Source organism: Ips typographus, linkage group LG1 (genome assembly GCF_016097725.1).
Source record: "Ips typographus isolate SLU linkage group LG1, UJ_Ityp_2.0, whole genome shotgun sequence".
In the NCBI taxonomy this organism is placed as follows: domain Eukaryota; kingdom Metazoa; phylum Arthropoda; class Insecta; order Coleoptera; family Curculionidae; genus Ips; species Ips typographus.
In genome coordinates, this window is record NC_138422.1 from 14,033,785 (window position 1) to 14,050,966 (window position 17,182).

At 34.6% G+C, this 17,182-nt stretch overlaps 3 protein-coding genes and 1 long non-coding RNA gene across 10 annotated transcripts in view; 2 read left to right on the plus strand and 2 right to left on the minus strand.

Annotated features, from left to right (window-relative positions):
* The first annotated feature begins 68 nt into the window (after nt 1-68).
* Nucleotides 69-10,921, plus strand: LOC145740334 (zinc finger-containing ubiquitin peptidase 1-like). The gene is made up of 10 exons (XM_081995839.1): nt 69-638; nt 2,954-3,086; nt 3,142-3,308; nt 3,363-3,567; nt 3,625-3,756; nt 5,503-5,652; nt 5,719-6,000; nt 6,270-6,495; nt 6,782-7,005; nt 7,144-10,921. The coding sequence occupies exons 1-10, from the start codon at nt 394-396 to the stop codon at nt 7,186-7,188; spliced, it is 1,809 nt and encodes a 602-aa protein (XP_081851965.1). The 5' UTR covers nt 69-393; the 3' UTR covers nt 7,189-10,921.
* Nucleotides 3,923-7,447, minus strand: LOC145740377 (uncharacterized). The gene is made up of 2 exons (XR_014181404.1): nt 7,322-7,447; nt 3,923-5,283 (listed from the first exon to the last, which is right to left on the minus strand). It is a non-coding gene; the product is annotated as an uncharacterized LOC145740377 (long non-coding RNA).
* l(1)10Bb (BUD31-like protein) lies at nt 10,909-11,701 on the minus strand. Its single transcript, XM_081995901.1, has 3 exons — nt 11,480-11,701; nt 11,137-11,426; nt 10,909-11,085 (listed from the first exon to the last, which is right to left on the minus strand). Exons 1-3 carry the CDS (start codon nt 11,571-11,573, stop codon nt 11,035-11,037), a joined length of 435 nt encoding a protein of 144 aa, XP_081852027.1. The 5' UTR covers nt 11,574-11,701; the 3' UTR covers nt 10,909-11,034.
* Nucleotides 11,702-11,924: 223 nt separating this feature from the next.
* The window catches only part of gw (trinucleotide repeat containing adaptor protein gawky), a 59,831-nt gene continuing 54,573 nt past the window's right edge, over nt 11,925-17,182 (plus strand). For all 7 annotated transcript variants that reach the window (XR_014181390.1, XR_014181389.1, XM_081995787.1 and 4 more), the window contains exon 1: nt 11,925-12,085. The gene's annotated coding sequence lies outside the window, so the exon portion shown is untranslated. The remainder of the gene's footprint in view (nt 12,086-17,182) is intronic.

Here is a 17,182-nt window from a genome sequence, read left to right on the forward strand (position 1 = left end):
TACAACTCTTTTGTTATGCAACCGCACATACAAACGCATTAAATAGGTCATCTGAAATGTTAAACGTCATTCAACGAATATATATGTCTATCTCAGTTGACTTCTATGTGCTAGACAAGGCTACATCATACAGTTTCACCCCTCTTTCATAAATTGACTATTGAATTAATGAATGAATAGAACTGTCAAAATTACAATAATAATCCCCTATTAATCCACTTTTCTAATTTCAATACAAAACACCATTATTTTTCAAATACAAATTTATTATAATGTGAGAAATTAACATTCATTTAAAATCTTTAAAAATGCCTGGAAGGTCAAGTTGATTCTGTCTATGAACAAAGTTACTGGAGGGTTGATTAGGGATTTCAAAAGGCCCCAATCACAAAGATGGCAAGTAACATCCCTGATTTTAATTACTGTTGCGAGATCTGCGGACTAGACGAATTAAGCGAGGAGGAGTTTCGAATCCACACTCATACAGCCCATGTAGAGGGTTGTGGAGTATGTCCTTTCTGTGAGTTAACTACCACCAACCCAGCCGAGCTCATTATACATGTGAACCAAGCTCATTTGGATTTTTTAACACCGGAATCAGACCAGAATTTTAGTTTTATTGACGACATCAGTCCAGGGTAATTATTTTTTTTTATTATGCTTAATATAGGTTATGAGTGTCCTAATTTAGTTAGAGCTCGAATCAGCTAAGAAAAGGCCACAGGCGTCATCAAACGATGATGTCACGATCTCTGTACGTCTCGCTTTAAATATTGCTGCTCTCGTTACTTTCCAAGTTGTTGCAGCCAGTCAGTGGCGTGCTATTATTTTATCAGTAAAATGAAACATTTTCGTCGTTTTTAATAAAGAAAATAAAAGACAACAAGTTTTTCAAAGGAATGGAAACTCCTTCTGCTTCTTTCTTCATAAATTGTAAGACGTTACTGACGATTTCACGGCCTTGGCTGTATATGATAACACCTTTCTTTCCAACCTTTTTGAAAGACATTTTGACAAAATAACGTTTTTTATTCATAACACTATGTGAACTTCAACTGCGACCATCAACAATACAACCAAAACACCAGACTAAAACGGAACCTAACCTAACCCCCTAAGTCTCCCTGTCCGCCACTACATTTTTTTAAACTTGGCAACACCGTTTAGAGTGCCGGCTAGTAAAAGCATATAAAAAGGTCCAAATGTACCTGGCCGCTGCCGCATCTGTTTTAATTGTGTCCAAGTAAAAACCGTACTACGTTGCCAAGTGGCTTTTTGACCGCTTAACAATATATTTTCGGGAATATTTTAATAGGACGCCTCTGATTATATCTAATGCGACGGCAACTGTAGAAGGAGAAAGAAATAGTTTTAAAAACTGCGTCATTGATGATGCGGTGGCCTTTTCTCATCTGATTCGAGCTCTACATTAGTAGGTGTCTGAACTGAGACAGGTCAATTAATACAAAGTGATTTTGGATTTTTTATAAGAATGTAATTTGGTTAAAAGTTTACTCTGCACTGGTAAAAATAAATGGGTTGTTTTGTATACCATTGCAAGATGAATGGTGATTTTTTTTATAGTCATAAACTGAAGCTGATTTGGTTTATTTGAATTTTGCCAAGTATTTAGTATTGAGTACTGCCAGTATTGAAATTTGAAAGACATGTACTGTGCTATTTTTGTTTAGTTCTGTTGAGTAAATGATTTGAAGGCAAAATTTTTTGTCACTTTTTATCTTTTTATTACATCATTTCATATTTTACATTAATTTTTGCCATAGTAAAATTGTATACTGTAAGCTGGAATCAATTCTGTTCTATTTTTGTGATTTGAATTAAAGGCATCTTGTAATGGTGTGAACTATTTGTTAAAATTATCAAATTCAGCAGTTTAAGTTTTCTGCTTAATTTATTGAGGTATAATAGATTCTGAATGGTTTCTGTTGAGTTTACCAAATAAGAACCAATAAAAACAGGTAAAAGTTGTGTTTTGGTGCTACATCATTTAATGGATTATGATGGTTTTTTATTCATAATAAATAATAAAAGTAGATACAGATTTAGTAGGTTTTGAGCCACATTCAGAATAATTTAAGACATCATAGGAATCTTAGGATAGGGACTGTTATGTTTATATTCATAAAAGGGAAGGGTAGTTAAATGACAAATCATTTAAAAAAGCCCCACCCTAATTTATCATTCTGTGATGAGCAGACTTGAAGTACCATTTTCCTAAACTTACAAAAGAGTGTTAAGAACCTGCCTGGACTGGGAGGTATGTTTTTTAGCTTATTATTCAAAAAAACAATCATTTGCTTATACTTACAATATATAAAGTACATGCTTCAAATTTACTACACACTCTACTGCTTACAAATGTCCATTATTTAGTAGAAATCGTTTATTTAAGTTGGCAGGTGGCAGGTGCCAATACCTACCATACCAGAAATCTAGGGTGCAGAACATGGTGTTTTCATTGGTTGGATATTTAAATTTACAAAATAAATGTAAAAATAATGGACAAACAAAATTAAGACAACCTCATGAGCTGCAAGATTGCTTTTTGAACATATTTGAAGCTTTTACTAAAAAAACAGATTTAGATCTAGTTAGCATTGTAAATAAGCAGCAGTAATGCTGCTGTCATCTATAAGACCAACCTAAAAGTAAACCTTTTGCAAGTGTTCTGTATGTAATACTGGATCAATAACACAAATTTTCACTCAACATAGCAACAAAATCATGCCATACAGCCATACAGCAACAAAATCATGTTATTGAGGAAACAAGAAGCTATTCAAGTTTCTCATTTCTTTTGGACTTGTTCATATTGATAAAAAAACAACAACAATCTGTATTGTCTGTATGAGTGTAATTCAATAGTCAATATGTAGTATTAACAATATTATTATTGAATAGATATTATTAAGACAACATATTGTTATTGCAGTAGTGAGTACAACGGTTTCAATGGAGAAAGTAGCTTGAGTTGGAACAATCCAGCCACTTACTCAAATAAAGTCCAAAACGAAGAAATGCTAGACAACAAACAAAGTTACTCTAATATTAACCTTAATCCAAAAGTGAGTTCAATCGATATTCCTTCTTTAGTTGGCAAAAAGGTTTTTATTGTTAAAGGTGAATGGTGGTGGAGCAGTTTCTCATCCAAATTCTAGTCACGGACATGGTTCGCCTTTGAGGTCAAATTTGGCACTAAAACTAAAAGCCGCATCACCAGCCTTTCAATGTCCAATGTGCAGTTATACTAGCAATAATCCTAACGATCTCCAGGAGCACGTCAATAGGTACATTGTAGTTTAAACTTTTTTGCAGTATTAAAACGTATTTAACGTAATTAGGAAACATTTCGACTTAACATCACCATCGTTAGGAACTGGAACGACCGTCGAGAATTTTTCGTGTCCTTTGTGCGTAAAATCGTTTACTTCAGCACCCGACCTAGAACTCCATGTTAATATCGAGCATAAGGATGTTTTATCTCCTGCCAGCCCTGTCGTTTATTCCTGTCCAGTATGCGGATTAGCATTAGCGGGAGAAAATGATGTAGGTCAACAATGATGTTTGTTTAAAATGGTTCTATTAAATGGGAAATTTGGTTAGAGCGAGGTTCAACAGCATGTGGATTCGCACTTTCTTGCTATGTCACCTCAACCTAGTGACCGGGCAGCTGTACAAGAAAGGGAGAGGCGGGACTTTGAAATGCTTAGAGCTCAATATGGTATGGACAATCAGGTATGCACTTTGGTCCTAATATCTTTACTTTGCAAGTCGATATTTTTTACTAACTAATAATCGGACTTAAAAAATGATTTGATGATGATGATGTATCTGAGTACACCTCAATCTAATAGTAAAGTATGTTTGATTATAATAAAGAAAATCAGGAAAATTCTGCAACTAATTAAATAATTTTATTGACAAGGACTGTTTATCTAAAAAACCAACAATACCAACACCATTCTGATATTTTGAATACATACAGGTTGAACTAACTTTTAACATAAATACAAGTTGAATGTATGTAAACTAAGAAAACATAAAATTATATTCATTTTCTTAACACCTTCTAATTGTACGTTTTCTATAAAACTACATTTACATTCATTCCAAACTAAGTACTAAAACTAAACAATTTTAAACACAGTTCAAAGTTCAAACACATTAAAGTTTATGAACTAACGTATTTGCAAACTTTCCAATGATTTAGTCAAAACATCAGCTAATTGTTCATTCCTAGGACAGTATTTAACTTTCAAAATGCCTTCCTACCTTTTCATTTAAAAACTGGTATCTAAGATCATAATGTGCTTGCTTCTTTTATTGAATTGACCATTTTTCATGAGAGTTTAGCACTTTGGTTGTCCACATTTAAAGTTATTGTTACATCAACATTGACTAATTGTTCAATTAAAGTTTTTAAATATAAAAGTACTTTTACACACTCAGCAGCTGCTACATATTCTGCCTCCCTGCTTGATAATGTCATTATCCGTTACTTTCTCGAACACCAGGCAACGGGTCCACCTCAGAAGAAAACACAGTTGTGCTCTTTCTTGTCTCGACATCACCTGCAAAATCTGAGTCCCAGTATGCTTCCCAATGATAATAACTCTCATCTTTGTTTTCATCTAGCTGATAATGCACTCCCATATTAGCAGAATTTATTATATATCGAAAAATCTGCTTTACATTTTTAACGTCGTCTGGAAGAATTTTCCATTTTCCATCCAGTCCTCCTATAGGTTCACGAAACGGGAATATAAAACATTTTCAACTGTATGTGGTGCAATTTCGTTTGGAAACTGTGAATAACTGGAGCAGTTGTTGGTTTAGAATTATCCCTGTTAAATCTTCGTATCAGTTCTACTGTATACTGCTTTTGATCAAGAGCAATAAACGATTTCCCAATTGTGACATCAATTCCCAGGAAACTATCAATTGATCTTCATTACAATGAATTGCTTCTGAATCTCCAAAGTGTGTTAAAAATGCTACCTTGCTTTCTTCTTTCCTTTGATTGTGTCTTGGTTTTGAATTTTGGCCTGACTGCCCTGAGTTTACGCTTGTCCGGAAATAACAAGCCTCTTCTTTGTGATTGTTTTTTTACAAATTCGACATCCTGTTCTAGTTTTACAAAATTTGGCAAAGTGACCAGGTTTACCACAATTTTTTTTCTCTTTGTCCCTGATTAGACGACCTGCTTAGTCTTTCTTGAGCTTGAAGTGCCACATTTTCTTCACTTTCCCCCTTTTTGATTCTCTGTAAATTAAAATTTTCTTCATTGTAAATAGGCGAAGGCGGGAAAAAGCGGGATAAGAGATTGAGCAAGTTAAAAGATAAGACTTAAAACCGTTTTTATTATTCATAACGGCGAGAATCACTACATTTGGTCAACAAGATACGAGTTTTATGGAAATATCGAATAACGACCCTCTTGCAATAGTTGTAAGTTTGATAATTTAAAGTGAATTTTAATAGGGAAATTTTCGCGAACAATCTGTGACTAACATGCAACGAGCAGTCTACGCTGGGGAAATGAGCGTGGCTGATTACTACGAGAGGCAACTAAATCTCAAAGCGGCCGAAAGTACTGGAGTGGACGATGGCAATTCAGTGACTCGAAGCATCGTAAGCTAACCATATTCTTGCTGATACAAAATTGACAGTTTTTTACTGTGGCTATATCACAATTAGGTGCCGAGAGTGAGAGCCATGAGTATAAACGCCCCGAATATTGCACGCACTCTACTTTGTACTTGTGTGGATCATTACGCGTCGTCTTACGGGGATCGAGGATGGGGTTGCGGCTACAGGAACATTCAAATGATTATTTCGAGTTTGTTGACACATACCGGGTACAATGAGAGGCTATATCGGTTGTGGCAGAAAGAAAAACCGCCGAGGAGCTCGGTGCCGAGCATTTCACGTCTGCAGAGTCTCATTGAGCAAGCGTGGTCTCAAGGTTTTGATATTCAGGTAAGTGTTTTAATTTAGTGTAGATTTTTTTTTTATCCATTTCTTCAAACTTCAAATTTACACGGCAAAGGTTCTCATCAATTAATCAAACGAGAAATATAGATTAGATAGTTTTCAAAGTAGTACTCTTTAAGAACTTTTAAGACTATGCATTAGCAAATAAAATTACAAATGAAAAACTTGTTTAAACAGCACCATTAAATAACCGGGTTTTATATGAGTTAGTAATCAATTTTTATTAACTATCATGAGCTATTTATTTACTGTAGGGTTCAGAACAACTGGGTTGCAAACTAGTCAATACAAGGAAATGGATCGGAGCTACTGAAGTGGTCACTTTATTGTCGTATCTGCGAATTCGTTGCCAACTGGTGGACTTTCACAGACCTACCGGTCCAGGCGGTACTCATCCGGACCTTTTCAAATGGGTTTTAAACTATTTTGAGAACAGCGTGGGTGGTGAATTTACGCCACCTCTGTACCTTCAACATCAAGGTAATAATTATATTCTGTGTTTTGTGGATTTGTTTGGTATAAAAAATTATACATAAAAAAGTACTGTTCGTCCCAGGACTTCTGGCAGTCACGTCGTTACTTTTCTATTTTTTTTACTTGTGATTCCACACTTTTCTCGAATTTTTTCCAATTAAATTTAAATTTTTGATTTGGTTTTTATTTTGTGCAGTTCTATTGTTATAATTTTGATTTTTCGGTGGTCAAGAAGTCAGTTGAAACGTTTGTAACGCAAAATTAAGTGAATGATTTGTAATTTCACCCAAAGGTCATAGTCGCACGATTATGGGCATTGAAGTTCACCGAGACGGCAATTTAGGTCTTCTAGTTCTCGATCCAAGCCATACTCCGCCGCAAATGGCTGAATTAGGAGACACTAACAGTTCGGCCAGCGCGCTTAGATTGTTGCGAAAAAGCGAGGCCGCCATGAAAGCCAAACAGTATCAAATCGTCGCTGTCATTGGAATGATTGACAACGAACAACAATATCAGGTAAGTGGTTTTCCAAATCTAACATAACATTTTTTGAACTCCTCGACCCCGAATTAGTTGAAATCGACTGTAATTATACTACTACACTATATAAAGCAAAACAAACAAGTTTTTTAATGTTTTTTTACAACTTTATAGAGCAGCAAAATTCTTCGAGGCACGAGGATACCCCAAGAACGGTGAGACTAGTCAGTTGTTAAGTAACTTAAAATTCCGTTTCCGCTTGATATTATAATGCGAAAAACAAAAGAAATTATCATTGTTCTACCACCTTTGCTGTTCAAAAGAAAACTAATAAATTAAGGTTTTTACTCACCCACCACACGCAAAGTGGATAATTCGCTAACGCAGAGCCCGGTATATACGTTAATCTGTAAACATTTTACTGAAAATGTGTTCATCCGTCTGCTTGTAGCTGATGTTCATAGTGATTGTATAGCTGTTGACGACTGAATATTGTATTCACGTCGAATACTAGAAAAAGTACAACGGATTTGGCCATATTTATTAATAGATTATATGACTGTTTAATACGCCCATTAAAATCTACCTCTTAAAAAGTGAAAGGAGGTGCAGAAATTCGTTTTTTTTACTTTTAGTTAATAACTTATTAATCAGGCCAAATCAAAATTTACTGAGTATTATTAAATATGAGTGTTAATGAGAGTTGTGGTAGGTTATATTGGTGCCGTATTGCGTTTTTAGACAATAATTTATTTCAACAAAACGTGTTGGATTTTAAAATACTTAACTTATACAGGGCGGCTGTACAAAATACTACTACATGTTTCTTTGATTAAAAAGGGATAGTTTAACCTAAATGGTATTGACTAATTAAGTTAAACCATCATGTTTTACCCCAAGAGGATCAGTTAGAATTCTGTACAAACTACATGCACTCTGTATATTTTCAATCGTTGGATCATTGAGTGGTGGGAAGAGAGTTTCATTACAAATCCGTGGGCTGGGCAAAGATGGCAGTAAACTATGTGCCAGACTGCCGAAACAAATATGATGTAATTGGACAATTTAGTCACCTCTTATTAATCAGTCTTTCTGATAAAGAAACGTCTGTGACGCCATTAACAATGCAAGCCAGGTTGCTTACACCCACTTTAGCAAGGCGTTTGACCAGATTGACCACACCCCCTATTACTCCAGAAAGTTTCTCCGACAATTTCGTTGTTGAATTCTTACCTCTTGGTTCGTTGAGTGTTAGGGCTTTAGATCGGACATGTTTATTCCTACTTCTGGCGTACCTCAGGGTTCTAATTTGGGCCCCTTACTGTTTAACCTTTTCATAAGCGATCTAATTTCAGCACTCAACTGCAGTACACTAGCCGACGACATAAAAATATTTAATCGCATCGATACTTCGGCCGATTGCGCCCTCTTGCAGGACAGCATATCCCTTCTCAGTCAGTGGTGCTTGGCTAACCGGCTAAACCTCAACATCTCGAAATGTCTCTTACTCACGAAATAGGTTTTATTCTACAATTTAATTATACATTATGCGAATCAACTCTTGACAGACTTTCCACTGTAAAGGACGTGGGAGTGGTCTTCAATGCTAAATGCTTTTGTTCCTCACATCGAACAGGTGGCTGCCAGCGCCTCTAAAAGTCTGGGCTTTGTTTTAAGAAACTGCAAACATTTTGCTAACCAGTCTACTATCAAAGTGCTGTATAACTCCTATGTAAGATCAAAATTGGATTACGGTTCAATAGTGTGGCCCCCTATATACAACTCCCACATTCAAACTCTTGAGTCCGTGCAAAGAAGATTCCGGAAGTACCTGATGTTTAGAGAGGATAATATTTTGTCGCTCGTTCTCTGGCTTTCCCCCTAAATCCTATTGTCCACTAGCACATCCTTTTGCACCTACCTCCCCCTACCTTTTTGTGATTGTATTGTGAACTCCATTTTTCTTCGTCTATTCTTAGTTTTTAGTTATTAATTTTTTAATTTACTTTCGGTTACGAACAGTATCTTTCAATTTCCTGTAAGTGAGCCTCGGCCAGTTGGAACTAAACGGCTTTATTATAAAGTGTCATGTGACCGTCAAATGACGTCACATTCGTTTTGGCAGACTCACACATGTTACAAAGTTACTTTTCATCTTTGTTTGAGCATTGATTTATAATGACTTCCTCTTCCGATCACAGTTTTGAAATTTCCATACCTGTATATACCTGACAGGTGCTGACAAGTTCTGTTTACTAATCTTTTTAGATTTCGAAAATTTTTGGAAATCTAGTCACGCTCAATTCAAATAAACAATCCGATTATTAGTATGATTTACTTTGGCAAACTGTTAAAAACAATGATTTTATGCTTTGTTTTCACCAAAGAAACACGTTGAATTTCTGTTGGAATTTTCAGAAACGCAGCAAGGAACAGCAATTGGTTTTTTTTAATTAGGTCGGACCTTTTGGAAAACCCGTTTTCAGATTACATTGACATTCATTGATTTTCAAATATTCTATTCCATTATTTTTCTATTACATTCTTCATACTTTTCTATTTAAACATTTTGAGCCTTTGTTTCAATTTTCATAATTTTCGAGAAATTAAAAAAACGACTAAACCAAAGGTCAATTATTGAAAACGGAAGAAAAACGTCAATTCAATTGATTCAAAATATATAGGGTGTTGCATTGATAATAATCAAACGGTGATTGAAGTATGTCGTTTTTACACTATACATATGGGTAGTAATGACTATAAAGTCAAGCTAGTGTAACCTACCACAACAATGGTTATTAAAAATCTACACACTCTTGCGCAATTTGATTCTATTTTAATAATAATACTCCTGGACATTTTACTTTTATGAGTGTTCGATGAAACAAATTGCCGAGCTTGTAAAGTATTCTGAAAAAGAGCATTTACGGCCTATAGTTTAATATGAAAATAATAAAAGAGTCCAATCATCCACTCTTAGTTCAAAAAACTCAAGTGTTCAACGCAACACTATTATCAAAAAACAATTCAAGTGTAATTACCAATTTAATTTTATTATCGATCTCCGTACAGACACTCAATACAACTCCAGCTTTGTTTTACACAATAAACTATAATAAAAGCAAAATTGCCGTTTAGGAGGAATTGAAAATATTTCAATAGTATATTTAGCTAGGCGTTATTAAAAAAAAGAGATAATAAAACGTTACGTTTTAGAGAAATCAGGGTTGTAAAACTTAGGCCTTATACTTCGCTGCTATATTTAACTTTTAACATTCCGTGGCTTAGCAAGTTTCAAGAAATATTTTTTTTACAAAGCAAAATAACATTCTAATGCACCATTGATTTTGGATTTACTATTATACTCAAAATGTCACATAATACTCATACCTCTCATATAACCTTTTTTTTTGGGTTTAATTTTACTGCTGTGTTATTATTTTAAGTTTTACTGTTTTTAATCGTTTTTATACTCAGACGCCGCTGATTTAAGCTTTAAGCAAATTCTAATTAGTTCCTAAAGTTTTGTGATTTTTGTGGATTGCTTAAAGCTTGACTCACCCAATCAATGTGTTTATTCAAAAATAATTTTTCAGTACTGTCAATACAATCAAAATATTTACTCCTAGAATTTTTGGGTAATTCTAGAAAAAGTTCTTTCAGATACTGTCTCTGTTAATAAATCTATACCTATATTATTGTTAAAATTATTGGTTTTACCTGGCCAAAAAAAACAAAACAATTTCAGTAAAATAAATGTATTGAAGTTAGTACTGATGACAAAGCTTACCCTTTATTTTTTAATAAACACTTGTTTTTTACCTCGAAAGTACCATTTTAAGCTGTTTTACTCACATGTTATTGTTACCTATTTGTTACTTTCTTGTTTTACTCTAGGAATCTTTGTATACTGTTTTATGGCAAATTAATAAACACTACTTCTAGTTCCCAACTTGTATTTATTTATATCATTATATTAATTTAATCCAGTCAAGTAGAAAATAAAACTCTTACATACAACACAAAGTCTTTACATACTAAATACCTAATTTTAAATGTATAGAACTATCCTGAGCATCCGCGACATCCACAATGTACACATTCGACTATCCTGCCCTGAAACAAACATTGATTTACACAGTAAAACTAAATTGTTTTAAAACTTACTTCTTCCAACTTTCCTTTTGGTACTCGACATATGCAATTAGTACCAAAATTTGTGTCTCTAGTTTGAATGCATCTCAAGCAACACAAGTTTTCATATCCTTGTTTTTTCCACTTAGCTATGAGGTTTTTGTCTGCAATGTTTTCATTCAAACAGTACTCGTACAGTTCTCGAGAAATTGCTTTGCGTCTGTAGAACAGATCATAAATGTACCGGGATTTTTGGTGGTGAATTTTGAATATGGGCCATAGTGACTCGTTTTTGCGTTTTCCTTCATGGGACTCCGTTTCAGCTGAAATCAGCAATGATTAGTTTCTTAGGTGGTGTGCAATTGTGTGTACATACCTTCACGCATTTTTTGTTCCAGTTCGTCTAGGGTGGGTTCGATCAGTTCCCATCCTTCTGGTGGGGCTTTTTTACTGCGACGCACTTTCGGCATAGTGAAATTAGTACTTTAAAATCAACAATAAACCAGAAGAAAACAACAAATATTTCTTTTGTAGTGACTGTTAGAAAATTTGAGGTTAGGTGTTAGGTTCTTTTTCTAACGTCAACTGTCAGAAGTAAACAGTGTCAGAATGTCACAATAATTCTTTAGTTTTTTCCTTGTTTTGAAAAATAGTACGTGCAATTCAGTAATAAAATATTTATTATTTTACTTATTTTCTGTTAAAACTAATAAATTAAAACGAAAAGGTGTTTGAAAAATAAACTTTTTTATTGTTGGGCTGTAAAATGTCAAACGACTGTGGCGCCGCCTTTCTCCTCGTGCTTTTACGCGGGATGCTCGCGCATCGTGCGTTCCGATGGTTGGTAGAAATGTCAAAAATAGAATTTTCTGATAATAAAATGGCGTCGCTTTGCGAAATCGACGTGCGTTTTTGATGAATTTTGTGTAATTGAAGTGATATCTTTGCGAATTTTTTGTATCTAAAGACTATAATCGTATAGGTAAGTGACTTTTTTAATTACTTTATATTGGTGGGGGTCGTATTTTCACCAGTTGCTACGGTTTTCATCGATCTCAGGTAGTCTGGTGAAGTTCAGGAAAAAGGTTGTGTATTTTGATAGGTTTACAACTGTTTATGGTGTTTATTGCTTCTTTGTGATTGATCTGGAAGACATGTAATATGAAATGAACTGAGGGTGGGTCAGTTATAAATCTTTTTTGTTACTGAGTATTCAAGGAATTTCTTCTGTAGCCTGGTGTTGGGTATACGGTATACCACCAACCACCAAGGGTTGAGGTAAATACCCTGTATACTGGTTGGTGTCAACATCCCAAACTGATCAAAACAGCTGTTTTGATATGCATTTTAGTTTTTTCATAGGGTTGTACTGTGTTAATTATTAATACTAAGTATTTTAAGTATTTTGCCTATTTGGAGACATGAAGTGTATACAGTGTGTCCCAAATGGGTTCTACATGCATTGGGATCTCGGTAACCGAAAGAACTACAGAGTCGGTTAAATGGGGAAAGTTTTAGAGAATTTTATGTGAAACCTATTTTCGGTTTCCAATTTCAATTGGGAAACGTCAGAGGCTGCATTTTAAACACTCTTTAACAAAGCCAAAGAGAGTTTTGAAACTAAGATATTATTAAAGCACTTTTTTACCTAGAACACAATGACCTAATTAGAAAAAATCTATTGCTATTGGTTTCTGAGATATGGATGATAACTTTGTAAATTCTTATGGCCACCATCTTAATTTTTGCATTTTTGGAAAGCGCCTAAAAAGGCTTTTCAATGATGTACTTGATGATGGTATTATTTAGTTTCAAAAGGGCAGAAATTGCAAAAAAAATGTCATGTCATATTTATTGATCCTATTATTGAATTTTTGCCTACAGAATGTACAATTTGGCTGGCATTATAAAAAAAAAACAAAAAACTGTGCGATTACGTTTAGTTTTGATTTAAGTAAGATTTTGTAAAGTTGCTATCAAAAGGGTTGTAAATTATCTAAAAAAAGAGAAAAAATATGATAACATACTTTTGAAAAAAAAAACACCAACACAAAAGGCAAATTTTGGTGAAAGTATTAACCTGAGATGTAAACTGTAGTAACATAGGTCATCTTGTTTTATCAGAATGAGTTAAAATGATCTAGACATTGTAAACACTGACGCCAAAATACCCACCATAATGACTGATTGCACTGTTAATGCAAGTTTGGTTTTGACTATGACATTTTGCAGCTAAACTGTTACATTCAAACTCCACTTAGCAAAACTTTTATTCTCACTTTGTCTAATAAAGCAAGATGAGGAATATGAGCTAACAGTGACAGTACAAGTCACAAAACATACAATATTGTTGTTTTTGAGATTTTCATGCACTGCATCCTTATCTTGCAGACTGTATAGCAAACTAGGAAGTTCAAATATTACCTTTTCTTTTAGTCCCACACAGACTTATTATTATTAAAGCACAATCATATCATTTCAAACAGAGGAGAGTTTTAACTTTTTAGTTAGTGTAGTGTTATTAATTTTTGTATTAAGTAATAAATCAAAAAATAGCAATGCAGTTTCTTGAGAGGCAAAATTTCAATTACATTTGATGCAAACAAGAACCATACTAGAATGATATAAAACCTGTAACTAATGACATCAAGTGGTATTTTTTAGTAGGATTCTAAGATTACTATTTATTACATGGTTACGTCAGGGGTTGTAATGATTTTACTCCTTATTTTTGTAAATATAGTCAATATGTTGCAAGCAAAATCTGATAAAATTAATTGCCTGGCTATATGTTGCCTGATTAGCAACCATTACAAATAATATTATCTGTAGCATATAATAACTGATAAATATGTTTCACCCAAAGTTAGGTGCTTTTTAGTTATAATAAGGTTTTACATTGTAGCAAGTTTGGCTTTATTTTGGCAAATGTTTACTGCTATAGAAGCAACCTTGGTAATTCTTAATTGGAAACACCACCAATTGTAAACATCTTGGCTGCATTATGTATGTGAAAGAAGGTACAAACCAGTCGGTTTTAACCCAGAATGTATTTCTATACAGTAAATAGGAGAATACCTACCTAGTCCCTTCCATGCAGCTGGTGTTTGTCTGTACATTCTTTGCAAGTATGCGGCCTTGATAAACTAGAATCGTTTACTTAGGAGCAGTAAATTGCCAAGCAGCATTAGCGACCATGTTCTCAGAGTGTGCAGCCAGTTTTTACCGTTATTTTTTGCCATTTGCGTATTCTGGAATTTCAGATTTTAAAACAACCTTCGCTATGTGCATTTGGTGCCATGGTGTTTTAATTAGATTTAGTAAACACGAATGACTGTTCAGTTTGGTTTTTGTGGAAGATTTGCGTGCGTTCAACAGTCATATTACCCTCCTCTACATTTTTTTTTTACTAAAAATAAATCAATTTCCTAAGGTTTCTCCATGTATGTAACTTGCCAACTTTGATCTCGACTCTTTGTTTCGAAATTGAAACGTTTACTGGTGCGTTGTTGGGCCATGGTTGCCAGATCTGTCAACTAGATTTTCTTAATCAAAATAATGAAAAATGTAAAAAAATATTTTCATAGATTAGGTATAATTTTTTGTTAGTCCTGAATTCAAACTGTCACTTTTCTTCTGTTTCTGTTCAGGTGTCTTTATCTGACGCGTGCTAACTTGGTTATTATGATGGCTAGAAGATTTGTTCAAAGGGTAAAATAAAGCCCGTAATTTCAGTTTAATATTATCTCAACACAATGTTCTTTCAAAAGTTACAAACAACCGAGATACTGACAACAAAATAGAACAGTGCAAGACAAAAAGCTTTTTAAATACATGTCACAATTTGAAAGTTTCTATGTTTTCTAACATGGTTCCTGTGGCAGTTTAGAGACTGGTTCCAACGTCAAAATGTAGCCCAAAACACTAACAACTGAGAAGACTGAAATACGAAGTTTTAGTATACTCTCACAGGTTTCAATTTGATACTGTATTCCTCATAAACGCGAGCTGTCCCAAAATCAGTGTCAGACATGAAATTTCCAGATGAATATTTTCCCTTGGAAAAAATATCCTCACAAAAAAAAATAATTTCAATTTTTTGGGGACAATTCCCTAATCTGGCAGCCCTGTAGGTGTGCACCTTTACCTCACCCTGTTAATAGTTAGTAGTCAGGTAAATCTCCAATCCCATACAGAAGAATTGGTAGAAAGGAAGCATTCATTTGTATTTTTTTGCAAACCCATTGTTGCCAGTGTAATTGTGGACTTGTCAAGAAACTGTCATCGTCAGCTTTTGGTAGGACAAAATTAGGTTAAAACTACATTTGTTTGTTTATTTTAACAGTTTTTTGCGGTTTTTGTGATGCTCTGGGGCCTAATTCTTGAAAGCAGGGAACGGAATTCTCAAGAGAAGTGTTGATAGAATGTGACAGAAGAAGCTGACAATGGCGGGTTCCTGTCACCTTCTACAGGTCTTTCTCTTGATAATTCCTTTCCCTCGTTTCCAGAATACGCATCCTGAAGCTTTGTTCCTGTGCAGTAGTTGATTTTTTTAGTTGCAGAATGCGGTATAATGACTGTCCTACGTAAACATCAAGTTAATTGTTTTCTTGAACTGTCTAATGAATAGATATCCGAGAAGAAACAGCAAAAATCGTTGAATGTACCTTAAAGTGGAAAAGTTGGCAGCGTTGCAGTTTTTGACTATCTGTTGGGTTGCTAAGCTGGTTTGCAAAAGTTGTTTGGCTGACGTACGGCTTGGCCGACGATCAACCACTGTGTTGCCAGATTGTAGGCGTTTTATTCTTTTAGTAGGATGATTATAATAGTTTCCAAATTTTTTTTTCTTTGGCTAAAGTAGAAATAATGTATTTAAGTTTTTTGTTTCTTTATGATGCCTGTGCAACAAAATATTAGTTTAATAAAATGAGTGTATAAATAGAAAACAGAGACAACATTGCATTGTCCTTGTTCGAAAAACGAAATATCAATTTCCAAGTGCGGGTTTGCCGAAGCTTCTATTTACGGGCGTGGTATGTTTTTTTTTTAGCTAGGTTTGAAAAATGCAACTGCGCACTTACCAAACTAGGGCTAGACTTGTCTGTTTCTTTTTATATCGGTTTTACACCAAGAGAATTGAAAATGTAGACATTGTTGAATGTTGTAACACCGGCGACAGGCATTTACGGGTTAATGGCTCGGTTTTGTGTGAATCTAGATCACCAAACGAATCACTTGTAAACAGTTACATAATTCTAATCAACCATCAAAATATTTTTCATGATTTGGGTCATAAAATATGTGACGCCTACAACGGCGTTGAATCAATCTTGACCTGTTTTTTTGTTATTCAACATCAGTCTGAGAAAATACTTATGACGCACACCTATTTTTTAACTGATGCACATAAAATCAATTATATTAGAGAGATAAAACGTGAACGTTGTGTTTGTCTTAACCGTGACACACGAGTTCAAATCTATCGTGCATTTTGTAATCACGCGAATGGCTGCTGAAGTTCCAGATAACATCAAAACAACCAGGCTTGTCTAATCTGTGTACAACGAAAATATCTCGAGCAGAAAGCCAGTGTAAATAGGAAGCAAAATCCTTGCAATGGATCTTATTGCATCGTGTGCGTCGTCCCATTTTATTCCCGCCAAACTGGGTCAGGAACGTTGAAGGGGTGACGGTAGAGGGAAATAGGCCGATGCCAAGGGGTAAGGTCGGGTCGAGGGTACGAAGGGCAACGTTTTGGAGAGAAATATCCCCGCTTTCGCTAATAACCGTTACGACACGATCCAACATTCTACATTAGTTGTGCACGAGGTAATCACATAAGACAGTAGCTCGGCTGTATCTAAGAAACTAAAAATAAAACAGTGGCAGAGATTCCAACTTCAGAAATTTCGTAAAACCTAAAGCCTAAATATTTTCAAATAACCCTAGAGAACCCTAGTTAGGTGATTGTGACGTTACTTGACACTTAGTCATGTGGTGTGTAGTACTCAATGAATAAAAAAAATGTAAACATAGCAGGAAGGAGCAATAGCAAACAAAGTGGGTGACAGAAACAAGG